The 27,998-nt window shown below is 37.7% G+C and overlaps 5 protein-coding genes and 1 pseudogene across 9 annotated transcripts; 2 read left to right on the top strand and 4 right to left on the bottom strand.

Moving 5' to 3' along the window:
- Positions 1 to 4: 4 nt before the first annotated feature.
- LOC137719507 (UTP--glucose-1-phosphate uridylyltransferase 3, chloroplastic-like) lies at positions 5 to 6,234 on the bottom strand (annotated as a pseudogene). Its single transcript, XR_015962354.1, has 17 exons — positions 5,313 to 6,234; positions 4,874 to 5,053; positions 4,641 to 4,790; positions 4,365 to 4,526; positions 4,081 to 4,249; positions 3,893 to 3,963; positions 3,480 to 3,646; positions 3,010 to 3,168; positions 2,688 to 2,779; positions 2,497 to 2,591; positions 2,284 to 2,367; positions 1,868 to 1,963; positions 1,652 to 1,726; positions 1,482 to 1,573; positions 1,219 to 1,381; positions 962 to 1,022; positions 5 to 448 (listed from the first exon to the last, which is right to left on the bottom strand). The product of XR_015962354.1 is annotated as a UTP--glucose-1-phosphate uridylyltransferase 3, chloroplastic-like (transcript).
- A 1,248-nt stretch (positions 6,235 to 7,482) lies between these two features.
- LOC137719671 (GDSL esterase/lipase At2g40250-like) lies at positions 7,483 to 9,215 on the top strand. The gene is made up of 3 exons (XM_068458710.1): positions 7,483 to 8,109; positions 8,586 to 8,850; positions 9,022 to 9,215. The coding sequence occupies exons 1-3, from the start codon at positions 7,483 to 7,485 to the stop codon at positions 9,213 to 9,215; spliced, it is 1,086 nt and encodes a 361-aa protein (XP_068314811.1).
- Positions 9,216 to 9,784: 569 nt separating this feature from the next.
- On the bottom strand, positions 9,785 to 12,079 carry LOC137721218 (uncharacterized). Of its 2 annotated transcripts, none has more exons than XM_068460318.2 (5): positions 11,491 to 12,079; positions 11,291 to 11,367; positions 11,090 to 11,126; positions 10,863 to 10,974; positions 9,785 to 10,731 (listed from the first exon to the last, which is right to left on the bottom strand). In XM_068460318.2, exons 1-5 carry the CDS (start codon positions 11,786 to 11,788, stop codon positions 10,116 to 10,118), a joined length of 1,140 nt encoding a protein of 379 aa, XP_068316419.1. In that variant the 5' UTR covers positions 11,789 to 12,079; the 3' UTR covers positions 9,785 to 10,115. The 2 variants fall into 2 exon arrangements, with proteins under 2 accessions (XP_068316419.1, XP_088550045.1); XM_088693919.1 differs by having other exon boundaries at positions 10,863 to 10,965; positions 11,491 to 12,019.
- A 7,666-nt stretch (positions 12,080 to 19,745) lies between these two features.
- LOC137720742 (uncharacterized) lies at positions 19,746 to 23,625 on the bottom strand. Of its 3 annotated transcripts, none has more exons than XR_011066580.2 (5): positions 22,935 to 23,625; positions 22,026 to 22,511; positions 20,744 to 21,256; positions 20,088 to 20,260; positions 19,746 to 19,983 (listed from the first exon to the last, which is right to left on the bottom strand). XR_011066580.2 is itself a non-coding variant. In XM_068459858.2 (4 exons), exons 1-4 carry the CDS (start codon positions 23,469 to 23,471, stop codon positions 20,177 to 20,179), a joined length of 1,620 nt encoding a protein of 539 aa, XP_068315959.1. In that variant the 5' UTR covers positions 23,472 to 23,622; the 3' UTR covers positions 19,746 to 20,176. The 3 variants fall into 3 exon arrangements, 1 of the variants encoding a protein (XP_068315959.1); XR_011066579.2 differs by having other exon boundaries at positions 20,097 to 20,260; XM_068459858.2 differs by having other exon boundaries at positions 19,746 to 20,260; positions 22,935 to 23,622.
- A 692-nt stretch (positions 23,626 to 24,317) lies between these two features.
- Positions 24,318 to 26,729, top strand: LOC137719595 (uncharacterized). The gene is made up of 5 exons (XM_088693898.1): positions 24,318 to 24,473; positions 24,561 to 24,705; positions 24,868 to 25,025; positions 25,293 to 25,377; positions 25,470 to 26,729. Exons 1-5 carry the CDS (start codon positions 24,391 to 24,393, stop codon positions 26,526 to 26,528), a joined length of 1,530 nt encoding a protein of 509 aa, XP_088550024.1. The 5' UTR covers positions 24,318 to 24,390; the 3' UTR covers positions 26,529 to 26,729.
- A 217-nt stretch (positions 26,730 to 26,946) lies between these two features.
- LOC137721216 (non-classical arabinogalactan protein 30-like) lies at positions 26,947 to 27,821 on the bottom strand. The gene has a single exon (XM_068460316.2). It carries the CDS (start codon positions 27,551 to 27,553, stop codon positions 27,026 to 27,028), a length of 528 nt encoding a protein of 175 aa, XP_068316417.1. The 5' UTR covers positions 27,554 to 27,821; the 3' UTR covers positions 26,947 to 27,025.
- Positions 27,822 to 27,998: the final 177 nt, after the last annotated feature.

Here is a 27,998-nt window from a genome sequence, read left to right as displayed (position 1 = left end):
TACATTTTTGTTGAAAACGAAATAATCGAATAAATTTCATTGCTCCATTTTTACATCAGCTTCTCCAGGAGGAAACAATCTTTCCCCGTCACCGATAATGAAAGAAACAATGGATACAATGAGCTGCCGGAGTGAAACCTAAAGGTTTCTCGACAGTTTAACTTAACGTACTACTACTAAATAAAGAGGAAAAAGAAGAAACAATTCCGAAGACGAAAATGGTTTAACTGTGTTAAACCAATTAGAGTTGAACGCTGATATTATGAGGGTGAGTTCCACATCCACCGGTGAACCACGATTCACCTATGGCGAGGATGAGTATTTTGTATTGTGCTTTACAACTCTACCACTTCCAACTGAATATGTGCGCCCCTTAACCTGTACTCCCAATGCCAGCTTCCACCATCCATCATGTTCTGTTCAATAGGTTCAAGTCGGGAGTCGAAACCTGTAAAATCAATGAAACGATGGATGAATTGATGACTGCCTAGCACATATTTATGTATGTGACAATGCATTCCGGTCCGTGTGCCTGTAAGAGAGAAGGGGGTCACTTCTAACCATCAACGTTAAGCTCAAGTCTACCTCCTGGGATATAAATCTCTACGTTTCATCAAACATTTTCCCATCTGCGGCCACTAAACTCCTCACCTTCCTCTCCCTAAATTTTTATATATTTTTCTTTTAAATCGGAAAGAAAAAGGCCGACAACTATCCCCCCTTCCTTGGATTGCAAAGGGTATGGTTCGTATTAGGAGAGGTCTTCAGTTCAGTTCGGTATTTTGTGTAGCAGGATAGCAAAATACCATTCACATGTTCTCATTCCTAAGTATAATGAGTAATGCATTATGCTGATTATCAGTAAGAGTGCTTTTAAGAAAAGTCGATCTAGTCGGGGTTAGAAATCTCAAGTCAATGGAAAAAATTAACCAAACTATCAAAGCCTCTTAATCTTATGTACCTGAATCTCCCGCTGTGATCTTCATTTTGTAGCCATTTGGAACTTTAAATATACGATTTCCCTGCATCCGGTCGTAAGCAGCAAATAAGCTTCCTAAATTTTCCTAACAATTAGATGTTACCTCCATTCACCAAAGTCATTGAGGAAAATTACAAGGTCCAAATTGGATGCTAATATTAAGAATCTTTTAAAAAGCCTTTGAAAACAGTTTTGTCTATCCTCCATGCATATCTATACTAATTGGTTGTCAATCTAACCTATAATGTAACATCAGTTGCCTCAAATTCAGCATTTCCATGCAGTATGATCTTACATGCCTCAATGCGTTTAACATCATGCTTCCAGTACACATTGTCTTCAAAATTCCAGTCAATTCCATCATTTAGCACTTTTACATTCTGTAATTTACATCTTCCACACCTATGGGATGTACAGACTGTAAGTATAAGTCCAACTGTAAAATGGACTCATCGTTTCTGAAGAGACTTAAAAAGTAGTAGAAATTAAAGCAAAAATCTACCTATGCCCGTATTGTAAAATGGGTTCGCCACTTTGATCAATCCTAGTTGAGCCCATAACGTTGTCAGCCTCTACAATCAGGCTTCCATCAAGCTGGAATGTAGGAAGCAGTGATTAGCAAAGGAAACAAAAACTTCATAATCCTTAATTTAATATGTGAAAAGTATGAACCTGAACATTCCTCCACAGGAACTCTGCAACCTCTACTTGTAACTCAGAGCCCTCGGATTTTGAGCCTCCATAGAACTAATAGACAAAGACAATTTTCTGCTTAACTATTGAGTTCTTCAATATTTGAATGAAGAAAGTAAATAAAATATACACAGCGAAGTAAAGGGAGAAAATGCGTTGAACCTTAAAATCGTACATTAGCTCACATTGACTTACTTTTTGTCTGGTGACCTCCCAAAGTGGGCCAAGAGCAGGGTGCAGAAGAATAAGAAATGGGGGTCCAGAACTTTGATATTTTTCATTACTTTCAATCTGCAGCATATCAGAAATAGAATACCATAACTGAGCATAAAAAAAAATTCATAAAAAACAAAAAACTCTATGGCTTGCTACAAGGATTAAATGAATTTACATTGAGAAAATCTTGGGGGCTGTTTGGTATCCTTCTTGGATCCAAATTTTTTTTTTTTTTTGAAACTAATGAGTACTAAGTAACGTAGCTACATTCATCATTTTTTAGAACTTATACAATTGTTTTCAAATTGAATACCAAACAACCCCTTAGTATCTAGTGATAGCTCACACAATGTGGAAGTAATTAACATTATTACAAAAGAAGTAAGAGGATGTACCTCAGGAAGTTCAATATCACATTGTGAGAGAAGATCATGGGCATTCCGTAGGATATGGATATCCAACAGTGAACCATCAGGAATCTGCACATGAATTCAACTTAAACATATTAAATTTAGGGAGAAAATTACCTCTATACTGTGCCAAAAAAGTGTAAACTTAATTCAGTCCAAGCTCTAGTCCTAAATTGGAGACAGAGAACACATACATACTTGGTGTAAAGATTTCTCTGCATGTCTTCTTTTTCTCTTAGCAGATGATGTGACCCTCCTTCGTTCATTATAAACAATGAATGCATCAAGCTTATCTGCCAACAGTTATAGCCACTAAAATTATTGATAAGCATAAAACATAACGGGAATTGGTATGCCTCAATGATCCACCATACAGACAGAAATAATACCTTCAATACCCTTATAATATCGAGATGGACATGTATTAAGAAAGCTGTCGGCAATATTTTGCATTGTGCATTCAAGCCTTCCACCAGAGACACTATGACAAATGAAAAGTGATCAGAGACTGGCTAATAACCATTCATGTGTACAAGTTCTGACTTCTCTTATGGTGCACACTGTAATGGTTAGCATACCATGCAGAGTTACTAATATTCATTGGTGAAAGAAGGTAATTTGAGGTATCTTTGCATATCTACCATCAAGTATTACCGACACAGACAAAATAGTCACTTGCGAAAGCAGCACTTTAAAGTTTTAAGAAAGTACCTGTGTTGTTTACCAAATTGGTCTATAAATGTTATAGGCTTTTTAACATTCAGCACCATGCCTGGTAAGCTGTTTCCACTATTACTTGATCCGACCGACTCGGCTGAAGGAAAATCTACATACAAGATGTTTGTATTGGCAGGGAACTCTGCTTGCAACCTTGAACATAGAATGATTAATTAGTGTATAATGAAATTCAGTAATAAGAAATCATATTGAATTTTCCACTCTGCTTCATTCCTAACACGCCAAACTTCACACTTAAAAAAGCATATTCGATAAGATGGGAAATTAGCATAAAGATGATCACTGAATAACAACAATGGAAATATGTAACAGGGAAAAAAAAATTATTGTATAAGCTAATATTCTAGTAAGCATGCCGTTCACATGCCAACAAGCATCAAGGACATCAAAACACATAAATCATATACATTAGACTAGAGATTTGGATTTATAGAATTGTATACCTATTTCGAGAATGAGGTCCGTCTGCTATCCCAAACTTGTCAAACTCTGTGTACTCGATGCAAGACAAACCATATGCCCACCTTCCATCAAGAATTTTTTTCTCAGTTAGGACATTAATTCCTTCTGTAGCCCCCAAGTTCCTCTTACAGGATGCAAACCCCAGTATCTGTAGCAAGTAAAGGCAAGAAGTAAAAACAGTAAATGAGAAGAACTCCAAAGTCTCTAAGGACTCTCTTAGGTACCGTTTACTGTAAACTCAAACAAACTCCGTAGTCCATAGCAATGGAAATTAGATAAGGAGTAGAGTGTTTGACCTAAACTAGGAACTTCCTGCTCTTTGGCAACTAAGGGTTAACTATTTGGCAGGTTCCAGGAAAGAGGAGGATCTAAAATCACTTTTTCACAAGTGTACCTTGCCATGATGTAAACCAATCCCTGCCAGTGCCAAGAGAGTCAAATCCGTAGCTGCCACAACATTGCTGGAAAGTCACCATATATAGGTCAATACAGAGTTTGGCATCCAAATTAACAAAATTGTCCAGCAGAAGAAGAATAAGGGACTTATGTTATTAAATATACTACTATGGCTCACCTAACTTGTCATACATACAGTTGCACCCTTCTGTCCATGATCATAAAACCATTTGAAAATGCCTTTATCATAAGCAAGTTTCCATATTACACCCTGACCACCGGGCTTGCATACAGGTGCAAATGGTTTTGTGATTATCCATTGCCCATTTTCTACACCAACAGCTGGAACAAGGGGCTGGAAATTCACAAGCAATTATCTCAGCAATGACATTCATTGCTCAAACCAGATAGACTATTACACTGTAGACAACCAGTAACAGAAAAAGATCTCGTAGTTTCGCACATTAAACCTGTTCAAAAAGTTGGAAACTTGATCAACCTCTTCTAAACCATTCAAGTTTTTCACAAAGAGAAGTTATGTGTTCATGGTTGTTCTTTGCAGCACTTGTCATAATTGCAACAGGGGTGATGCATTGCTTCCCGTACATCTTGAAGTACAAGAACTCTCTAGCCTTGCAATTCAAACACACAAAATCTAAGATGCATATAACTCCACCATCTACAAAATAATTTTAATGTTAACTCATTCTTGTCAAGTACTAAGCTAACAAACAGAGAACTTATACCTGAAGATCTCTTATAAGACCCTCCAATAAAGTCCGTCCACAATAAGGAAGCATTGCGGCAGGGAGACATTCACCTGTGTTGGGATCAACCAAACCAAGCCTGTCCGCAGAACCTCCCAAAGGATAAATTTCACCTAGGTCTGGCAAACCCTAAAATGAATAAGATCATTTAGTTCAAGTGAAACCGACTTTATATCATTCACGTCAAATGAGGAACATACCCCGGCACTAACCTGAACTCCCCATAAAGCAGCTTGAGATGCATATTTTGCATTTTGAGAAAGATCAAGTCCACTGGGAGCATGAATTTCTAAAAACTGGCATTCCATTTCTCTTGTATGCTCTTGGCCCAATTTGTAATCTGCATTTCGACTCTCGATTGAGCTAGAATCTCCAATACTGTCATCTGGTATCTGCACCAAATATGTAATTAGATTCATTTCAATTCTCAATTTAAAAGGGCCCAACGTGCCTCCAGCCACCAAAAGCACTTCTCACTATGTTTGGCATAAAAACTTAAAATTGCTTATCGGTCATAGAAGCACTTTCTGAACAAGCATTCTCACCTGCTTTTCCAGTAAGCACTTGAATTTTAATACTCCTAGAAAGCTCAATAGTATAGTTAAAGTTTAAAAATTGACAATAAAATTCAGAAGGGAAGAGTTAACTGACCCAATAATTCCTCCAATGCAGTTATAGAACTGTTCAATTTCTCCCAAATTCTTCAAGAGCTTCTTCAAGTCCTTCAAATCTTCATCATTCAAAGGCAAAGCTCCAATCTTCATCCCCGAACCCTCGCCATTCACATCCAATTTCTCAATCATTGCTACGAGCGCGTAAAGCGCGCTCTTCACCGAGCTCCGGGCCGAATCCACCTCGCCGCCGTCGAACCCGAACCCCCAACCGAGCACGTGCTCTTGCCCCGCTGCAACCAAGCATTTAAACAAGAACAGCTCTTCGGAGCTCAAACTAAGCGAAGCTAAAGCCGCGGAGAAGCCGCCGCTGCCGGAATTGAAGAATCGCTTCACTCTGGAATCGCCGTCGATCACTCTGAGCTTGGCGCGGAGGGAATCGCAGTCGGCGAGCCTGGAACGGAGCGATTTGAGGCGCGAGAGCTCCTGGTGGAAGTCAAAGTCGGGAGCTGACGGCGCGTACTCTACCGGAACGGTGGTGACACGCGTGATGTGGCACGACGGCGAGCTCGACGACGATAAAGAAGAGGAAGAGGAGAGAGAGTGCGAGAGTGAGGGTTTGGCGAGGCGGAGAGAGGTGAAGGAGTGGAAGTGAGAGTGGGGAGTAACGGAGGTGAAGAGCAAGTATGTGTTGTTTCGGTTGAGAATTGGGGTTGTACGCGCCATTTTTCACACAGAGAAAGCCAGAGCGACTGAGAGAATTTGAAGAAGAGGAAGACGAAGAAGAAGGGGAGACAGAGAGAGAGAAGAGGAGAGAGAAAATGGAGGGAAGGATAAGGAGGAGATGCTGACAGAATATACGGGGAGGTTGAGAGAGAGCCGAGAGAGGTCCCAAAACCGTCCAACGGTGGAGGAGGAGGAGGAGGAGGAGGATGACGTGGCCTAAATATCAAGGCACCTCATACGCTTCTCAGTCTGTTTCTTTTAAGTTTTCATTTTATTTCTAATGAATTTTTAAAATTTTAAATAAAAATGATTTTTTTACCTTCGCGTGGCGTCATATAGGATATACTTACTAATTTATGATCCGGCACAGACAAAATAAAAACTTTATTCTCGACTTTATGAAATTTTTTATAATTCTTAACAGTTTTTTAGGAATTTCCTTCGAGCCTTGTTGAATAATTTTTACGAATTCTATCTCGTGTTTGGTAAAATTCAAGAACCTGAATCATTTTCTTAAAGTACATACTTTCAAAACTTGGGTGTCCAAAGAAAATAATTGCTTTCCTTAATAAATCACTAAGACTTTTGTGTTAATTCTATATGTGAGTATAAAAGGTCTTTTATATATATATATAAATAAAATTGATGAATGTCCAAAAACGAACCTCAGGCGTCCAATGAGTTTGTTCTCGCAGCATGGACATAACTAGCCCGGCCCGCTGTTGATGGGTAGAGCTCGAGCCAAGGGTTCAAAGCTTCAGCCTACCCCAAAACCTGGCCTGTTTGAACCCAATTCAGAGTCTAAATGAATAAATTATTATCTTCTGTCTACATATCTTCCCTTCTTTACCCTCTATCTCAAAATAGAGAGACTTTTTGGGGTGCTCGGAATACGGGTCAAGACACCACATATTAACAATGAAGTTTTCTTCTAATAGTATAATAAGATATGACATACCATCTCGTATTTTGAGCATACTGAAAAAAGTATCAAAAATGGGCAAAGGATGAAGAGATGGAAGTTGACTGAAACGACTTACTTGGAAAACTCTTCCGTCCAAAGAAGAATCTTCTTCCAGTTAATATGAGATGTTAAAAACCGATTTAGATAAAACTTATCTTTTATTTTCCCATTTTAACATTTTCTTAACACTAAAAAGTAGTTTTTTCCGGTTTTAACGTTTAAATTTTTTTTATCTTTACACTATAGACTAATCCGACGCCCGGTAATTAAAATTTGGTTTTGTTTGGAAGTATAGTGCATAGACTTTTCCATTTTTGTAAAAATTCTAATTAGTGCATGTATTATGTTAGGGTTTGCCAGCTCCTTTTACACTCTAGCTAATTAAGTTTAAAAATAATTTAATCAAATCCAAACTCAATCATCTCAAACTCTATATAAATTAATACGTTTGATATCCATTTTTAACAGATTTCTTAATTAATTGCGTGTTCATTTTTCCAAGAAATTAAACACATTAATCATGGAGCAAAAAACCACCGTCCTCTTTGTACTCTTATTCTCTTTGGCCTCCTTTCTATCTCTTCTAATCCCAACCACCGCATCTCCGCCTGTATCCGCCGTTTTCGCCTTAGGCGATTCAACGTTGGATTCGGGCAACAACAACCGCCTCCCATTCACCCTTTTCAAAAGTGACCACCGTCCGTACGGCCGGGACTTGCCAAACCACGTCCCGACGGGAAGGTTTTCCAATGGAAAACTATCAACGGACTTCATGGTCTCCAAACTTGGCCTCAAGGACTTGTTGCCCGCTTACCATGACCGGAGACTGACTGACCGTGACTTGCTCACGGGTGTCAGTTTCGCGTCAGGCGGTAGCGGTTTGGATGATCTGACCTTGGCCGTGTCGAAGGCTACGAGTTTGTCGAGGCAATTGGAGGACTTTGATGAAGCGTTGAGGAGGATGAGGAGAACTGTTGGGGAGAAGAATTGTAGTGAGATTGTCAACAACGCTGTGTTTGTGATTAGTGTTGGTACTAATGACATGGTGTTCAACCTCTACGATGTACCTGTTACACGGAGGAAAATTGAGTTTTCACCTTCAGGGTACCAGGATTTTCTTCTCAAAAGACTCAGGTCGTTCATTCAGGTATATAATTAAGTACCCCTTAATCAAGTGACCTGGTGAATTGGTAACATTAACTAGCGGGGTTACGATCGAATCCTAGGTTTTTTGCTGTAATTTTAGACATGCATAATTGTGATGGTTAATTGAGTCTATGATTCTAATGTTTTGTGTGCCTGCATGATTATTCGTGCAAGTCCTTTCCCTAAAAAAAATTAAAATTTAATAAAACTTAATTGATAGTAATTAAGATCAATTTAGATCTACCAAGATGATTTTTAATTTTGGTATGTACAACCAATTAACAACTAGCTACTTATGTTTAGACCACATTAATCGATTGTCATTACTAAAAAAGAACATCTAAGGGGTTGTCTAATTAAGGTAGGGTTTACTGTTATAATTTTATGTGTTGATGTTATAACTTATAATTTAGATAAATTAATAACACAACCTTCGACATACTATGCTTATAATGTTATTCGTGATATGCATGGCAGAACCTATATAAGAGGGGAGCAAGAAGATTTCAAGTGGCGGGTCTTCCGCCAATTGGATGTTTGCCAATGCAGTTGACCATTGGCAGCATCTTCAATGGGCTTCGGCGTGTGTGCGTGGGGCAGCAAAACAAGGACTCTCAGGCTTACAACACCAACCTCCAAGGCCTCATCCAAAGATTGCAAGCCTCCCTCCCCGGTTCCAGGCTCGCCTACTTCGACACCTACAATCCCATCTTGGACATGTTCAATAACCCATCTAAATATGGTAAGTATGTGATTTTGAATATTGCCACGCCTCTTATCATTTTACAGACCTAATATACATACATACATACATACATACATATATATATATATATAAATGTTTTCTTTGATTTTCTGTGCTTAATTTTTTATCAATTTTCATTTTGTTTTAATACTTGATATATGTGTGTAGGGTTTGTGCAAACACATGCAGGATGCTGTGGAACAGGGATGGTGGAGGTAGGTCCAATGTGCGGGAAGCTTTCACTGACGTGTCCAGACCCTTCTAAATTTTTGTTCTGGGATGCCATGCATCCTTCCCAAGCAGCATACAAAGTTTTTGCTGACATATCAGAGAAGACTGTCTTGCCGCACCTTACTGCTTGACTGGATATGGATTGATCAATTTTTTTCTTTTTTCTTGTAATTAGTAACTTGGACAAGGTAAATACGGCAGGATATATATATTACACAATCAGTTCGATCCAAGAATGCACTCTTTTCCTTTTTTCAAGTTTTGAAGTAATATAAATTTGGTTAGCTTTTGTATTTTTTGGGGAAATAATCCTTGGTTACTTTTGAAACATTAAAATATTTTCTTTAAGTGCACTTTAAGTCATTTTAAAAGTATTTCCAAACGACCTCGTAATCATACATGTTGAGAATTTCAATACATTTGACATCAAATGTGGCTAACTGTAGCCTACAAAATAGGAGACAAATAGTATTTCCTTTTTGTGTTTTGGCTAAACGAAAGACAATTCATGTGATCTAAAACGAAATTTCATGAGGAAAATTAACGTTAATATTATTTGCAGGAACATATGGTTTCAGAGATAACATATAAAAGTTAATAAATTTTCGAATTCCAAGACATATTGTTCTTAATCAAGCACCAAGATTTTGGTTTTTTATTGACCTAAAAACTAATAAAACAAAGAGAACCAAGAAATAGGAACCTAAAAACTCTCAAAACAATGTACATATATGACCACCAAACTGTGCATATTTGGTAATGCCAAAAAACACATTCGTCTGTTTATACCTCGTTATTCACCAGTTTTTGAATCATTTGCGAATAATATTGCTATCTATATATCATGGATCGATACAAGACATTACATACAACAAAATCAAATGATCGAACAACGAACAAGTAGACATCATTACCTTTTCTGTGACGGTAGAATATGACAGTGGTCAAGTTCAAAATTCATTAATTTGGTCGAATTTAATTTTGGAAAGTACCTCAAGATCTCACTTAGAATAATATTAATATTGTCTCATTCATAGAGTGAGGTCCAGAGTACTTGCCATGTTCTTCCCGTGCTTGCTGTCACCGTAACCAGTAGTACCTTCGAATTTCTTCACGCCAAGTTTTGAAGACGACGACGAGGACAAAGAGAGAGATAAACTACAACCCATGAGTCGTTTTTGATGATTATCACCTCCACACTGTAAACCTTTTCCGAATCCATGACCATGTTTTGGTGGAACTTTTAGTGACAGATTTAAATCCAAGTCACTGTTGTCTGTGTCCAAAGCCTTCCTTTTCTGCATGCTTTGCCCTTGATGATTTCGAATCGCTGCACTCCAACTATGATAATCTTGGCATGGCCTGTGGATCACGGTTTGATATGACTCATCCCGAGTAATTTGATGCCTACTCCAAGTGGTTTGTCCAGGGTTGGGAGATTGAAGATTTGTATGTAACTGATTTGCTGAAGTAGTCATAATATTGTTATTGTTGCTTCCAAGTATTCTTTCAGCAACTGAACCATAAAGTCCAATATTTCTGGTATTATGATCAAGTAGTCCAGTAGTCCTACTTGAACGGTATGGGCCGTATATCTGGTGGTGGTGGTGGCGGCCTTGCCACGAGGAATGATCTGTAGCACCATATCTAATACAAAAAAGAAGATTGAAATGGTTACTATCAGGATTCAATGAAAAATGAAAAACGAAAAACTAAAAAACACTTTATTTATAAATTGTTCAAAATTAAACGGTAAAATTAAGAGAACTATTTCATACCTTAATCCGGACGAAGGCCATTTTTTGAAGCTTTGTAGCATGGAGAGTTGAGTAAGGTTGTAAAGTTGGTTATCTCCACCTTCCATAAAAAATCCTGCTTGATCTGTCAAAACTGTCACATAATAAGAAAGCAAGATCTCTCAAGATTGTAAATATGTAAACCCTAACTTTCGTATTAGTTTTTGGAAGAGTAGGTGAGCCTATGTGCAATTTGTTAACTTGTTCACCTTGATTGGGGTCTTCCATCTTCTTGCTCCTATGCATCTGATGATTAAAATCAAAGCCAGAAAATGTAGAAATACTAATCAGATATATATATATATGAACCCTTAGTTTATATTTATGCATAGTACTGAATCTTATAGATAGTACACTTAGCAGAGAAAATATATAAAGATCATGAAATCGATCTGGATCAAATCAATTACTTGAAGATGGCTCTTGACATGAGCTATACTAAGACCCTTAACATTCATCAATTGAAGAACCAACTTAGGAGTTGCTCCTGCACCATTAAAACACAATTATTAATACTTCATTAATTAGGAACCAGGAACTGACGGGGAAGCTATGCTAATCTCATAAATTAATCACAAAACCTAGCTTTGATCATATGTACTAAACTTACTTTCTTGTCCACCTAATCTTTCAACTGCATGAACAAAGCGAAGATGGAGATCAGGTGTCCATCGAAGCCGCGATGTCTTGGAACGAACATACTGCCTTACAGATCCAGAAGCTTCCTTCTTTTCATGATTTTCGTCAATGGTGCTATTGCTGGAGCTGACACCGTTATTGCTCAGCTGAAGGCCATCTTCATCCACCTCATCCTCTTCACCCTCATCGTCTTCATGATCGTATTCCCTCTTGCTGGTAGAAGGGCTTGATTTAGAAACTTCTTCCATACTGGTGCTTTCACTCTTCATCCCTAATCTCTTTTATGTTTTGCTTCCCAATAGTATGGTATTGATGGGCAAGTGATGGCCAGATCTTGAACTCATCATATTTCTCTTTAACCATGAAGTGATCCTTGATGTTTGGGGAGATCCATTCTTTGCATACAAGCTAGCTATAGGCAGTTGAGCTAGAACTTGCAAGAATGGAGAAATTGGAGATGGAAATTTTATATATCCTGGCTAGCTATGGCTAGTTATGATAAATACATGATACTATTAATAAAGTATTTAAACATCTCACTCTCTCTCTCTCTCTCTCTTATTCTCTCTATATACATTATACAATATTATATGAGCCTTGCATATATGATGCAAATTTTGTCCAAGCTTTCATGTACGTATATATATAGATACATGACAGCTTTATCGATACTTTAAAACACTCATACTGCACTTTGAATGTGTAAAAATATAAGGAAGAAAATATACATAAAAAGGGATGATAATGACTTTTTAAAGAGTGCTAATAACATGTTTCTACACACACACAGAGGGTTAGGATTCAGAGACACATGCTTTTGACACATGTTTTTGTGGAGTCCACTCCGCAATATATATCAACGATCCAACCATCTATCTTAATGATTTTGGATTTCTCTAATTTTTTTGCAAGGAAAATCTATGAATGATGCACTAAAACATAGACAGTTTGAATCGTTGAAAACATTACAAAGTTGGCCCTATAAAATGAATGTCAAATTATATATTAAAAGCGTGTATTTCTATAAATGATGCACTAAAACATAGACAGTTTGAATCGTTGAAATACATTACAAAGTTGGCCCTATAAAATGAATGTCAAAATATATATTAAAAGCATGTATTTCTGAATCATAACTCATACACACACACACACACACACATACATACAGTACATGGATACATCAAATTATTTACCCAAATGGTTACATGCTTATTGGTATAGTAGAACTCATTACCTACCAAACTACATGGGAGTTTGTTAATAATCGAAATGAGAATAATAATTTACTTAATATATGTGCAAACTATACCCAAAAAGAAGGAAAAAAGACAGGGATTTCCTTTATATACAGGTTACATAAATTTGTCATTTCCAAATCTAGTTAATATGTGCTTAGTACTTTAGACTAATCATAGGATATACTCTTTTTTTTTTTTTAATAAATAATAACATTTGTAGATTTTTGCTATAAGTTATAGTTCATCTTCGTCTTAGTCTAATTTGTGGTACAAATTATATGATTAGCATCTCATTTTTTTTCTTTTTGGCCAAAGGATCAACTGTAACATTTTGGATTCAGATTAATATATTGTTGTCTCCTGTTAACGTTGTCATGTCGACTAAGAGCTAAAGACCACATGGAAACTGGTAGTCAACTTTGAGTTAAGAAGAAACAGTGGTTTGCACGCGACCTGTGAAACCGTAAGAATCCTGTGCTTGTACCTGGCTTTATCAAACTAAAAAAGAAGTTTAGGTCGTCAACTCGTGACATGTGTTTGGAAGAAAGGAATTAAGATTCTTTCCTCTGTTCGGGGTTGATGGACAGAAAATCCAGATCACTCATTTTAAATCATGTGGTTCTTATTAGCCGATTTTATTAGCTCACCTCAATCAAACTAAAGGTCTGAATCCTTTTTCTCTCTCTTCAACAATCCGAATCTATATCATTGAGCTTCGACTTTGAAGAAAGAATACCCTATCTTTCATTTACATGCATTAACCGATTAACACATTATTATTATGAGGCCGGGCATGCATGAGAAATATTGACCTCAAAATATTTGAACTGAAACCAAATATTCTGGCCTCGTGTAACTTGTAACCTTCATTAATGCAAGCTTACAACAAAACATATATATATATATATATATATATATATATATCATCAATTCATCATAATAATACGTAACCACTAAAGACTAAAGTTGTTCACTTATCACAAGCATCCTGAGAGAAATCACAGCCGTCAAAGAAATACTAGCTATGCCTCTTCAAAAAAGTTCATCCACCATCACAATCGTTTACAGTTTACTTTAAATGAAAACGAGGAAAAGTGAGAATTAGTAATTACTACCTGGATAATACTTTTCTCATTTTTAATAAGGAAGAAAGTTCTCGTTATTTTTTCTAACGTGGCATCATTTTGTTATTCAAATGTCTTATTTGAAATTGTTTATTATCTTTCTCAGACTTTAAAGATCATCTTTTTTTTTTTTTTAAATTAGTTTGATTTTGCAATCATTTAACCTACATATATGTACATACAAATTGACGATTATTATAACAAATAGCATATTCTCAATAAACCGTATATCACGTTACAAGGAGATGATGAATTTCCTCCTTACTAATAAAAACAAGGGAAGCATTACCCTTATTAATTATTACAAGGTCATATATATATATATATATATATATATATATATATTATAAATATTCTTTATAATGTTTTTCAAAACAACATTATATATCTATTTTTGTGCACATGACATTTCCATGGACGTGAAGGGTTCTGGTTTGGCCTGTGAAAACTATTAAAATAGAGGAGGAAGAGAGGTTTGTCTGAAAGATTCGGCAGCACCCAACACCTACTCCATATGATGAATTATAAGTCAACTCCCTAGAGTACCTCGGTTATATTTTATGTTTTTTTTTTCTTTTTCAGTTTTGTTATTGCAATTGTTGATTTATTTTTCTTGCATGAAAACTCGTGATCCTGTTTATGCGGATCGATTTGCTTGAAGATGAGGATGTCTGTCGTTTTCTCATCTACCTAATTTAATAATAAGCAATCATCTATTCATCATCATCATGTGTGTGTGTTGCAGAAAGAAAAATAGGAAGGAAAAAAAAAATCAACAAAGACTCGCAAATTATTTTTGTATCGTTTTGACAAATGATAAAATAACTTACATGAACTTACAAATTTTAGTGCAGGTTGAAGCACATTGTTCTAATCAATTCGGCTAACTTAATGTGCTACAATAACTAATGTATACAACTCTCAACTTCTCTCAAGTCTCTCAATTTTATATTAAAACAATTCTAGTTATTTTTGTCCTTCAATTGACTAATTTTGATCTTCCTTGGCCTCTTCATATGCAATGGTCTATTTGTTTGGACCACATTTGGAAGATGACTTTCTATGCCTCTCACATATATCGCGAAGGCAATGTAGTTACGGACAATTTTGCTAATATGAGCTTGTCTTCTCCAACTTTAGTATGACATGTTTCTCCTCCAATGGTGGTTCATGCTGCTTTGTTTTCAGACCATGTTGCCCGGCTTCCATTTCTCAAATTAATGTGCATCTTGACATACAGGTTTGACTCACTTCTTGTTTTTTTCTTTCTTAACCTTATGATGTTGCTTGTTCTGTTTTGCAGGTTTAGACCTTTAGGTTCGGTTTTAGAGAGATTAGGTTTCATGTCCCCCCCCCCCTTCCTTGTGTTTTTGTTGTTTTTGTTTCTAGAATGGTAAGGTTTATGTCCCCCTTTCTTTTCATGTATCATTTTTATACTTTTTTCTTGTATTATGAGGGGTTAGGTTTATATCTCATCCTGAATAGGTGTACCCTTTTTTTTATATCAATAAAATTCCCTCATACCATCAAAGTTTTCTGAAAAAAAAAAAAAACAAAAATTAGACAATTCAAAGTAATTGACTATGTAATGTTATTTAGACAGAAACTTAACTTAATTGTTGACACTTTCTAATATTGATAAGTCTCACATACCACAATCTATCTAATAAGAGAGCATTTTAGCAGGTAGTTAGTGTGTTTAAATAGCATTATTATTTTATATAGGTAATAGTTGATTATTAAGAGTTTATCACGAACATTATCCATGTTAGGGGCACTAAACTAATTAATCATATTTTAAGCACCTCATTTAGTATTTCTATTGGTCGGAAAACACATTATTTATTATTACTCTTAATTATATATGCCACAATACCATCCCCAAATATCAAATATTGATATACGTATACGTACATTTACTGAGCTTGTGTGTGTGTGTGTGTGTGTGTGTGTGTGTGTCAATACTCACCAAGGTCAGGAGAAACTTTTTAATGTGCCCATAATACAACCCAGTAAACCAAATATCATAATGCAATTGGTTAAAAAGTGTTATTTTTAAGTTTTCAACCAAATGTAGAATTACATTTCTGTATACCGGACCAAGTTCACGACAAACTGAAAAATCTGTCCAAGGTCATATGACTGTATACCACATATTCTTTAATCAATTAACTATGAGCATGTTGAGTATATTATAAAACAAGTGGTGTCACTCAATACTATAATAACGTATGCATGCACCAAAAGGAATAACTTCGAACCTAACAATATTTTAAGTAATCTCAAAGTATATTTAATCTCCCTTTCATTTCTGCCAATTTGTGAGGCCCGCGAAGGCGATATGTTACCCATCCTAACACATTATGTATCGTTTGATAGAAATGTGGGGTAACATTCCAAAGATTTTATCGTAAACAATATAATATTCCTAGTTACATCAAGAGAAAGGAAAAAGTTTAAATGTGGAGCGCTATAAGTTGAAGAAGAAGTTCGGATTCATTAGGATAATCCACTATTTTCTTAGTTACATCAAGAGAAAGGAAAAAGTTTAAATGCGAAACGTTTTAAGTTGAAGAGGAAGTTCAGATCCACCAAGACAATTCACCACTTGCATAGCTCGAATTTTCAAGAACGTATATCTTTTCAACCAGTTACCAAATTCATGCCTTTCACATTTCTTTCGTCAATATTGCTTGTAGGGTCGGTAGTGAAGTTTGAATACAAAAATAGACCGGAAACTCAGGAATTACAAGCATATTAGTAATGCTTTGGCTCCCTGAATTGCAACATTAAGATCGGACGGAAAATATAGGATAGGAAATAGGAAGAAAAAAGATGTAACGATCGATATATATTCAATATTCAGAGGACTTTGGTAATAAGTCTTCAAATAAAGTCAACTATAAGCACCCAACATATAGTAGCATATATACATGCCCATTTTTCCTAGTGAGACTACCACACTACGACGGAGCCATCTCTGTCACTCCGGAAGAAAACTATCAGAAGAGAAAAATCCGAGATTCTACGATGGAACTGCGAAGCAAAAGCTAAAAAGCCAGTCTTATAGTACGTTGTTGTTGCAATGACAACAACAAAAATCCAACTAGCTTGTTAAATTATGAGAACATAATCTAAGAATCTTTCTAATTAACTAACTAGGGCAACCGCATAAAAACCAAGGAACAAACAGCCAAATAAGAAAGCACACTAAAACATGAAGACTGCAGGCACTCATGCTGTCATGCAGTGTGTATAGATATACGGGTAAACTGTCAAATTAGTTCCTGAATTATCATATTAGTGATAATTAGGTCCCTAAAATTATTCTTTCAGTAAAATAAGTCTCTAAATTCATCCTTAAAATAATACTCAAAACTATTTTATCCAATTTTTCGTTAACTTAAGTCACATGACACATTTTAGAGGATATTGCCAACATTTTCTTGCCTATAAGCCCATAATGTTGCATATAAGTTGCGAATCTTACGACTGATCTATTCTCCAAAGTTAACTCCATACACTATTTATTCGAAGAAAATAAGTCCTTAAACAATGAAAAACTACTTATCTACTCTCTACAATGGATCACATGCAAGTCACGTGACTTAAATTGACGAATTAATATTGGACATAATAGCTTTGAATCTAATATTATGAATGTAATTGACATATTTTATTAGTTTGGAGACTGATTTTTCCAAAAAAAATAGTCCAGGGACCTAATTTTCACTGAGGTGATAATTCAGAGACTAAATAGGTAGTTTACCGTACAATTCAGAGATTAAATAGACAGTTCACCGTATATATATAATATATGTCTCACTCTTAAGTCTTAAGGTGTTCACTTGTGAACTCGTGCAAGAGCAGACCATTTGCAGTATCCACTTATTCGTAAGCACTTCCAAAGAGCATTCCCATTCGTAATTAACAAAACCCATATATATCGATCAAAAAAGTAAGGGCACTTGTTCATAAGCACTTCCAAAGAGCCTCAAATTGTTTCACAAAGCCTAAACCCCAAACCAGAACATGCATGTATTGCTTATTATCTATACAGTCAGATTTTATTGCTTATAACCTCTAGGCGGCCGTATTTCGTAGGGACAACAACCCCAGCAGCTCCTACGGAGCTTCCAAATGACTGAAGGGACTTCGGTAATGAAAAGTTATAGTACTTGTTCTCCGTCTATTTTGCCATGTTTCCGGCACCTGCATAAATATGCCTATGGACTCCATGTTCTTTGAGCCAGTGAGCTGGTATGGAAGATCAAATGAAAGGACGTCTTTAAAAGCCGGAACAACAAAATCTCCTCCAATAGAGTCTCTTCCAAAGGATAATGAATTCTCTTCATAGGGCTCCGCACAGTGCAAGCTGGAGAGAAATCACTTCTGCATAACGACCGAGTTAGCCGGAATTCGATCGAGCTGTTGGTGTCGGTCAGAACACGACGGTCCTTTCTCGCTCCGTCGACAATTGCGGTATCAGGTTCTCCAGCTCGGACATTGGGCGTACCCTAAACCCTAAACTTTCCTTAAATACAGAGCTTCTGGTATACAAACGCTATAATTTCAACAAAATATTGTACCACTGGTGTGGACCTGGGGGAAAATCACTGTCGGGTTGGAATGTGAAAGTGCTCTTTGCGCGGCATCTCCATTCTCTATTCACATCCTTGGGTGGTTAAAGGTTTGTTTAGACTGCTTATGAAAAGAAAATGTTTTGACAATTAAAAGCGTTTCTGACTATATTTACCAGGCTTATTTAAAAGTGAAAATGAGTTGCAAAAGTATCTACACTCATATGTGCTTTCTAAAGAAGCAATTTCGAACAAGCTCGTTTGTGGTTGTGGCCTTGCTATAGTGGTGCAGATGCAGCGGGCTCCATTTTTCTAATCGACCTCGGAACTTTTTTCGTTTAGTGTTGTTATTTGTTTGCTTCTCTGTAAGAGGGAAGATTCTTGGGTCTGCTTGTCAAATTACGGCCATGCAGATTAAGGGAGGACTTACTAGTAACGAATTTACCACTGCGTAATGTCTCTTATCCAATAATGCATTGTCATGTGTAAGTTTTTCTTTATATGACAAAAAATTATTAGGCTTTTTTTATTGGCATCCCACAATGTTATGAATACACCCAATTTTCTTTTATTTGGTCTGAATTTCCTTTTCTACCCTAATTTAAATTAGATAAAAACAAACAAACAAAACCAGCACCACCTTCGTCATCCTAAAACCTCCTTCTCGACAGCCCCCCACCATGGCACCTCCATTAACAAAATGATCTCAAGTATGCAAAACATATGCCGACTTACAATTAAACTAGCCAATCGTCTCATAGAAAGTCAATTCCTGGTTGACACAGAAGGATTGCTTCTCTACAAGTAGCGTTCAAATTTTTCACGACCATCAAGTTGGTATCCCTGATTAGGTTGATATCAACATTATAAAATTCAATTTTATGGTATTTCATGTCCTACAAAATATTACCGGAAGTGAGAATTCTAGAGAGAGAGAGAGAGAGAGAGAACGGCGGGAAAGGGGGTGGCTATCATTGGCCGACACCGACAAGGAAGGTGGCAGAAGGGTGAGTGGTTGATGAGATAGGATGTTAGAAGGTTTTAATTTCATAACTATTATAAAAAGGTGGTCTTAAACAATGAAAGGGCTAATATTGGCATTTTAAAGAATAATTTTGAGGTTGGGGTGTAATCATAAAATTATGGGATGTTAATAAAAAAACTCACATTATTAAATTGAAACGTCATGTAACATTAAGTCGGTTTCATGTAAGTTGCTCTCTAAATTAAGGAGAGGTATTGTCTGAGTTTGATTCCGTTATAAAAGATAAAAAATGAGAGTTCCTCAATCTCCGGGCAAGGGGTTTCGTTGCAATGAAACATAATTTTGTTCCTAAATTGTTTCCGTCAAACGTGACGGGCAACAGATGGTATGAAAATATTCATCGGAATAATATGACATTTCCAGGATTTTCTCAACAGTTTTAATCACCATGTGTATACGTTCCAGCACCGGAAATCTCATGTTATTTTTCTCCGTATGTGCATCTTCAAGCACCGTGCTTCCTCAAATCTTAGTCTAAAGATGAAAGTACAAAACGAAAAACTTGTAACGATGTCTGAACTAAGATTCTAAGAAAATGAGCAGGGCTGTCAATCCGAAAGGAGGAAAAAAAAAAAAACCTCAGGTACCTCAAACGACTTGCTCTTTATGTCGCCCTCAAGTTTAGCCGAACATCAAGTATCACAGGTAAAAAACAAATTCCCAGATTCTATGACGGAGCTGAGATGCTGAAGCGAAAGCCAGTCTTCCCACGGTCATGCTCAAATTGCTTCAGTATATAGTAGTAGTTGCACTGACAACAAAAGAACGAGCTTGTTAAACCCTGAGATCATAGGGATCTTGCTAACCAGGCAACCAAATAGAAAGTATGAACCAAACACATATACGAACTCGGGCAAAACAACACATACACACAAAAGAAAACAGGCATGCATCACATGTATACCCTACAGAGGAGTTTAACTGATGAGACTTGTACAAGAACAGATTATTTACAAAATCCATTTAAACATAACCATATTCCAAAGATTTCAGAAGCCTTCTTGAATCGAAATTACCATGTCATAAAATTAGATTGTTTTCCCAGACCAGCAGCAACCCAGTATATAAGCAGACAAGACCATAAAAAAAAACCCTTTTGAAGAAAGAGGATCCTTATGCCCATTACTGCATGCAATCTATCTTCATATAATACATATCACGGATGCAAGAATTATATGTACCATGAATTTCGTTTCTTAAATTTTTACTTCAAAATCAGATTAAAATAGCTAACCTCTAGGCGGAAGAATTTGGTAGGGGCAACAATCCCTGCTCCCACAGAACTTCGAAATGACTGAAGGAACTTCGGGGCAGAAAAGTTTTGGAACTCATTCTCCGTCAATTTTGCCAGATTCCCCGCACCTGCGAAAATATGACCGTGCACTCCATGTTCTTTTAACCAGTGAAGTGGAAGATCGAATGAAATGTCTGCAAATGCAGAAACAGCAAGATCTCCTCCAATAGAATCTCTTCCAGGAAATTCAGAATTCTCCTCATTAGAATTATCTCCAACATGCCTTCTTGGTTCAGTGGGGCCTAGTCCCCTTGTCTTGAATCCCCACACTGTCGTAGGGCCCCCCACAGAGCAAACTGGAGAGAAATCACCACCCAGGAAGAACCGCTCTGGAAGGGATGAGGGCTTGTTCAAGAATCCACACCCCCATGGAAAAATAACTCCAGCGGAGATCCCAAAATTAAGTGCAGCATGATAAAATCCTAATGGAACTGCATAACGAATATCAAACTCCTGCAGCATACAGTAAGAGAAGAAAGTTAGTAAGTTTAATAGCTAAAAGGTCTAGAGAATAAGTGGAAAGGGGGTAAAAATCGATCCTTAATTTGGTTCTTAACAAAACCCATATTTAGCCATAAACATAGATCAACTGATTTAAGCAAAAGGCCACATATCCAATAAGAAGTTGCCACTTTTCACTACCTTGAATCAGGCAACAAGATAACAATGCACACAATTTACTACAGGACAAAGAAAGCTTCATAACAGACTTTCAGATTTTGAAAATCACTAATTAGCAAACAATCATATTGGTTTTGTTAATTTCCAAATAAAAAGATAAAACAGGGTAGAGAAAAGAATGGTCTTGTTGTTTTTCTTTCATGTTCCTCTTCTAATTACGCGTAGTTAAGAGGGTCAGTAATATGCAAGAAAATGAACAGGTTGTATCCAAGATGGCCTACTAGAAAAAAGCAGTCATGTTTATTATTCAAGAATATGAAATAGAAGAACCGTTCCAGATCAGAAATATTAGAAACATCTCATTATGCAATGACAATCCTGGGAAACGTTCTATCATTAGTAATCTAAACATGAAAGTATGATTAAAACATTTATAGATCTCTTAAGCAGGTGGGTATACGAATGACAATCAAAAGCATTTAACATGAAAGACATATATATACATAAATTTTTTTTTTCCCTTTTCCTTTCATCAGTTCGGCTTAAAAAGAAACTAAAATAAAGAAGAGAACCAAAATAAAGAAGAGAATGTGTACTAAACCTGACGCAAAAACCTTGTGCTTCGATGATCAGGTGCAATGCCACCAATATGACTTGTAGAAACAAATGAGTAACCTCGAGTTGGCCTCAAAGGTGAATTTCTCCTATCAATCTTAAATGTGTATTTGATTGAAGAAAGTAATCCATGGCCGAGCTGCCTTCTTATTGACCTCGAGGCCAATTGTGATGGGTCTGCTAGCGTTCGCCAACCCAGGTTGTATGCCAAATCATGGTGTTTTGATGAAATCAGTCCCAGAGAAAGCCCCATCATGCGCTCTTTATAAGAAGAGAACTCCATCCAATCTTGGGAAAGCAGGAATGCTCGTGCCGTCACTGGAGTTACAAACCCTTTGAACCTGGGCATAAACAGGCCAGCACTTAACTCCGACGTTTGGTTGGGCCCATACGCCAAAGAACCATCCCACAAATCCCCATATCCAAGCAGATTTTTGAACTTAAGTGTTCCTTCAGCAGTCCATGACCTAGCCTACAAAAACATTACACGTAAGACATGACGGATACCATGCTTATGCATCTGTTCACAATTAAGAAACAAGAGAACACAACATATTAGGCATTTTAGCTCCCACATTTGCATTCATCACTTAACCACGCCTCCTAGTTTCATAATATCATGATCCTTCGGACCGAAACAAACTGGCAGCAGGAGATATGGATAGGTTTTACCAGTATATTGGTATCGATGTGGGATTTAAAATTTACAACACATGCCATCTATTTCACGCCCATATGTGCAAGTAATTGATATAATCCAGATTTCCATTTTCTCCAATTTCTCAGAAACCAAACAGTCTGTAGTTATTCTACGTACTAAACCCTAATCTCACCAATTCAGCAAACCAAACCAATATATACAAATACACGAAACTTATAGTAACAGAGAATGTACCGCCGGCTTCGTGTAAGCACCGATTTCGCCAGAAATTGGACTCTTAGTTTCGACAACCTCCACAATAACATTCGTAGTTCCAGGCAGCTCCGGCGGGCCAGAATCGAGCGTGATCCGAACCGCGTCGAATATTTCAAGCTTCTGAAGCTTCGCATTTGCAATTGCCGCGGCCTCGAGCAGCTCTTGCATGGTGGTGGCCTTCTTAATCTCCGCCAGCTCGGCCTCGATCAAATGCTCCTTCGTCTTCGTATTGCCCTTGATCAGAACGTCGTGGACCCTCAGATCGACTCGCTCGGTCGACATCCGACGGACCAGGTTCTCTACCTTGGACTTCTCCGCGCGCAACCGCGCCTCCTGGGAGAGGGGATTTCGTGGCAGAGGTGGCTCCTCCTCCTCGTCTTCGTCTTCTTCTTCGTCCATTTCGTCATCGATTTCGTCGGGTTCGGGCTCGTCGTCGACAGTGCCGTTGACATTGGAGGGAGTTTGCTCGTCGCGGTCGTCGTTAGCGTTTTGAGTTTCGGCGTCGGATTTTTCCATGGGAGAGAGATTATGGAAGGTGGAGGGCGGCGGTTTGGGAAAAGAGGTACAACGAGCGGCGGCGGTGATGAATTTTGAAGGCCACTCAGCAGTGACTTGCTGCAGTGGGTGTGAATTTGTGATTGTGTTAGGCTGCTCTCTTTCTGTTGGGCTTTCGCGGGTCGGTCTTTTTTTTTTTTTTTTTTTTTTTTGGACGTTTTATTTTATTTTTCTAAGGATAAATTTAAAGGAAAATTAATGAAAATAGTTTGAAATTTTTAAATTTTAATGATAATGATTGACTTTTTAGTATAAAAATGTGATTTTTCGTTAAAATAAACAGTACTAAAAAAAACTCCGTTAAAGCTCTTTAAATTTATATGTATATTTCATTTTCCATCTATAATAATACTTCTAATGATAACCATTTAGACAGACATACCGTCTAATTATATTTTTAATCACTTACGAATGAGAAACTTAAGGACTTGATGTGTTTTCTATAAAATTATAATTGTCATGAGGTCGTTTTTTTCTCAATTTACCAAATCAAATATTTGGCATGTTATAAAAGCAAGTCAAACTCATAATACACTATATTCAACGCTTAAAACGCGCGAGAAATTTGCATATTATCTGAATCGAATTTCATTATCTTATATTATTTGTCATGATCATAAGTAATACTTTTTCTACTTATTAATACTATGTCATATGGCGATGAAATATTAACTTTACCGTCCACTCATATTACAAGATATGAATAGTGTCACCGTCATGCTCTAAAATATCTGTCACATGATCAACTCTATACTTTACCCCAGAAAAAAAAAGTTCAACTCCATTTAAATAGGAGTTGCGCGGTAAGGGCTCCCTCCGCATTTCGAAAATTCAAATAAAACCTCCCTCCCCCTCCTCCACCTCCACCACCATTACCACCATGTCCAACAACGATCTTCTCACCTCCTTAATCTCCGACATCAAAACCTACTCCGGCAAAGACCCTCTTCTTCCATGGCTAAGGTACCCTCTCGCCACCTCCATTTCTTCCTCTCTCTATCAGTTACCGTTTTATTGTTTAACCCATTTGATTTCACAATGTGGTCGCAGAGGGATTCGAAAAATGAACGACTCACTCCCACCTCGCACTCTGAAGGAGAAGCTCCCTCGCTTCTTGCAGAAATGCGCGCAGACATTCGAGTCCGATCGGCGATACCGAAACGACCTGCGCTGCATTAGAGTTTGGTTAAAGTTGGTAACTTTTCTACCCCTTTCTTTGTGATTGCGAGTTTCTTCTGGGTATTTTGAATTTTGATTGATTCATAGCTACCGTTTGGTTGCTGAGAAAATTGAGGGAAATATATGAAATGGATTAGATTCAGTTTTTCCAATTCTTGATATTTGTTTTGTGGAGTAGATGGATTTTGTCGATGATCCAAGAGCTCTGTTGAGAACAATGGAGGCGAATCAAATCGGGACAAAGCACTCCTTGTTCTACCAGGCATATGCTCTCTACTATGAAAAGAACAAGAAATTTGAGGAGGCTGAGAAGATGTACCACTTAGGAGTGCAAAAGTAAGTCCTCAGCATTTTCCTTTTCTCATTGAATCTATCGTGATGCTCTCAATTTCTGGAGGAAGTAAAATTATACCTGATTCGTTTCTGTTTCGTAGCGTTGGATATGTTGTTTAGCTAATTTGTAGCTTAGATGCCAATTTGGAATCCAAATTTGTAGTATACGTCTCCAATTCGAGCAATAATGACTGTAATATGAATGTTTCTGTGTATGTACATTTCTGACTTGAACCGCTGCTACATTACATCTTATTAACGGCCGAACAGCCTTGCAGAGCCCATTGGAGCGTTAGAGAAGTCGTACGAGCAGTTCCTTCAACGCATGGAGAGACATAGGAGACACAGAAACCAGGTAGTTTATTAATCTTATTTTGGGTGTAGAGGGATTGTAGTTTGTGTTGTTAGCACTCCTTTTAACCGTAGAAAATTGTTATGCATTGCCAGGAAAAGAGATCCGTGAAAAGGCCTCTGTCGGATCGGACTATCCCTCCAAATGGAGAAAGAAACAAAGAAAATGCCTGCAAAATCGGGGCCAGGCCTATAGAATCCCAACATGATCAGTCTAGAAGTAAGCGTCAAGTGATTTCTGGAAGAGGGTCAGAGGAACCGAAGATGTTTGCCGGCGATGATACAGTTGTGGTGAAGTTTGTAGACACTGCCATTGTTGGAAAGTCTGAAGCGGAAGATGCGTGTCATCATGGATTGGTGGATCCTACTGTAAACATGAAAGAGGCCATGAGCGCCATCAACGACATGTTTCGAGAGCCTATAGAGACGGCTCCCATTAGCAGAAGATCTCGCCAATCCCAGCCGAAGAACAATAATGTGGACAGTGGATTCCAGGTATTTGTTGATGACGACTTGGATAATGGAGGGAAATCAGAAAATAATAAGGAAGGATTGAGTAGAACCGGTACCCACCAGTCTCACCAAGAACCTTTAAACATTTTCATTGATGATGCTAACGATAGCCCTGATCAGAGTGACGTCCAAAATGCGGCTGATGATTCCACCTCACCAGCTTCACATAGAAATGTGTTTGTGTTTCCAAATCCGAAGGATCTTCCAGGTGAAAGTTCCAGTGATTTGGATGTTGGAGGCTCATCTCGACCGAGGTTCAGGGAGGATACAATGGTTTGTAGGTTTGTTGGGGCCACCATTTCGGATGAGCCAGAGGAGGTCGAAAATGCTTGCCACCATGGTTTAGTCGACCCAACAATAAACTTAAAGGAGGCCATGGATGATATCAATAACATGTTCGGGAAGCCTATGGATTTTGTAAGAAAGAGGAGAGTGAAGAAGCAGGACAGAGGAATTGATAGGAAAGAAGATTTTGGTGGGTTTTCTATACTTCCTGATGATAACTTGGACCAGAAGCAAGAGAAGAAAATGCCAGATTTGTCCGGAAGATCAAGAGGTTTGGATTTGTTCGAGGCCACTGTAACAACAAAGGAGGCCATGGATGAGATCAATAAGATGTTTGGAATGCCCCTGGACTTTTAGGAACAATTTAATGGAGAGGTATGTGTGTGCGCGCTGGAGTTTTTTCGGATTTGTTGTGGAATGTAATGAGTTGTGTTCTTTCCCCGTTCATCCCTTGTACTTAAAAGTTTCCAATTTTAGTTTGAGCTGAATTGTGCCTACAATCTCATAAACTTTGTCCCCTATTTTCTACATAATCCAAAGAACAAGAACTTTCGAGCACCTGGGGAACCTGGGATGACAGAATCCTAAGGCAATCACGCACTGTCATGTTTTTTAATTATCCCGCATCCAAGGTGCAGGAGAAATTGGTTAGTATCTCTTCGAAAGAAGGGATCAAACAAGTAAATGAAACATGTCATTTCATCACTCTGCAGTACAAAACCAGTTTATTCAAGAAGCAGTACAACTTCCGAGACACTAACATTTAGAACACAAAAATCAAACAATAGAAAAAAAGAAGTAACAAGGGTTAACTTAAGGAGGAAAATTAATCAGCGAAAACCCGGTGTTCTGAATCAAGAGTGAGTAGTAGGGCAGTTAGAAGGACGGAAAGCCAGGGGCCCTGCAGCATAAACAACAGCCTCATAGTTCCTCCCCCACAACCTCTTGTCCTCGTAACGAAGCGGGGCGCCATAGAGCCCGTAATTCACATTGCTGAGCTCACTGCACTTTTCCAGAGGAGAAGAAACAAGCTTCACTTTGCATCCATGGAGAGGATGGTCCAAAAGATGTTGTCCAATTTTGAAGCCATCAAGCTGTGCATAGAAGTAGCCCTTGACGTCCGTCACGAAAGACTTGTAGAAGCTGACCTGGCCCTTGTGATCTTTGCAGATGATGCTGATTTTCGCCGACGGAATGGGCTCAGCCTCGGTCAAGGACCATGTTCCGTAGTGGTCACAGCTCTGGCAATACACCACGCCTTCCACCACCACATGGTCCGGTTGCTCGGGGGTTTTCGGGGAGTAGTCGTTGGCGGTTGCGGATGGGAGGGAGAGGGATATGAGGAGGGAGGAGATGAGGATTAGAAGACTCCTGCTTGCCATTTCTTGGGGGTTAGGGAAAGGATTGCAGGAGCTTATTTTGAAAGTGCTTAGCAGTAAAGCTGGGTTGAGGGAAAAGTGATTGGATGGGGTGGTATTTATAAGGTTAGTGGATTATTTGGCGACAGTCTAATGTTGTCAGACGTGGGAGCTACTAAGTTGCATGTCCACTACCACTACGCGAAGGGCACTGGCATATGCCTAATCAAAATCTTCCCAGTATCTCTATGCTTTCTTATATATATTGATATTGAACTTGGATGCGATGCAAGAGGGTGGACACATTTCCGTAATTAACCGCCCTAACTCACATCGGTGAGTTACATTTTTATATTAAAATTTTAATACTAGTTATGTTTGCATATTATATCGACTAATTTGATTTCTGATTTATGATCATTCAGGCTAATTTAAACCAAACCATCCTAGTTGAAACGTCAAAACAATT

This window comes from Pyrus communis, chromosome 1 (assembly GCF_041283825.1).
Source record: "Pyrus communis isolate YQ-2024b chromosome 1, ASM4128382v1, whole genome shotgun sequence".
Classification (NCBI taxonomy): Eukaryota; Viridiplantae; Streptophyta; class Magnoliopsida; order Rosales; family Rosaceae; genus Pyrus; species Pyrus communis.
Note: the sequence above shows the minus strand (reverse complement) of the source record. Positions and strands in the feature narration are given on the sequence as shown.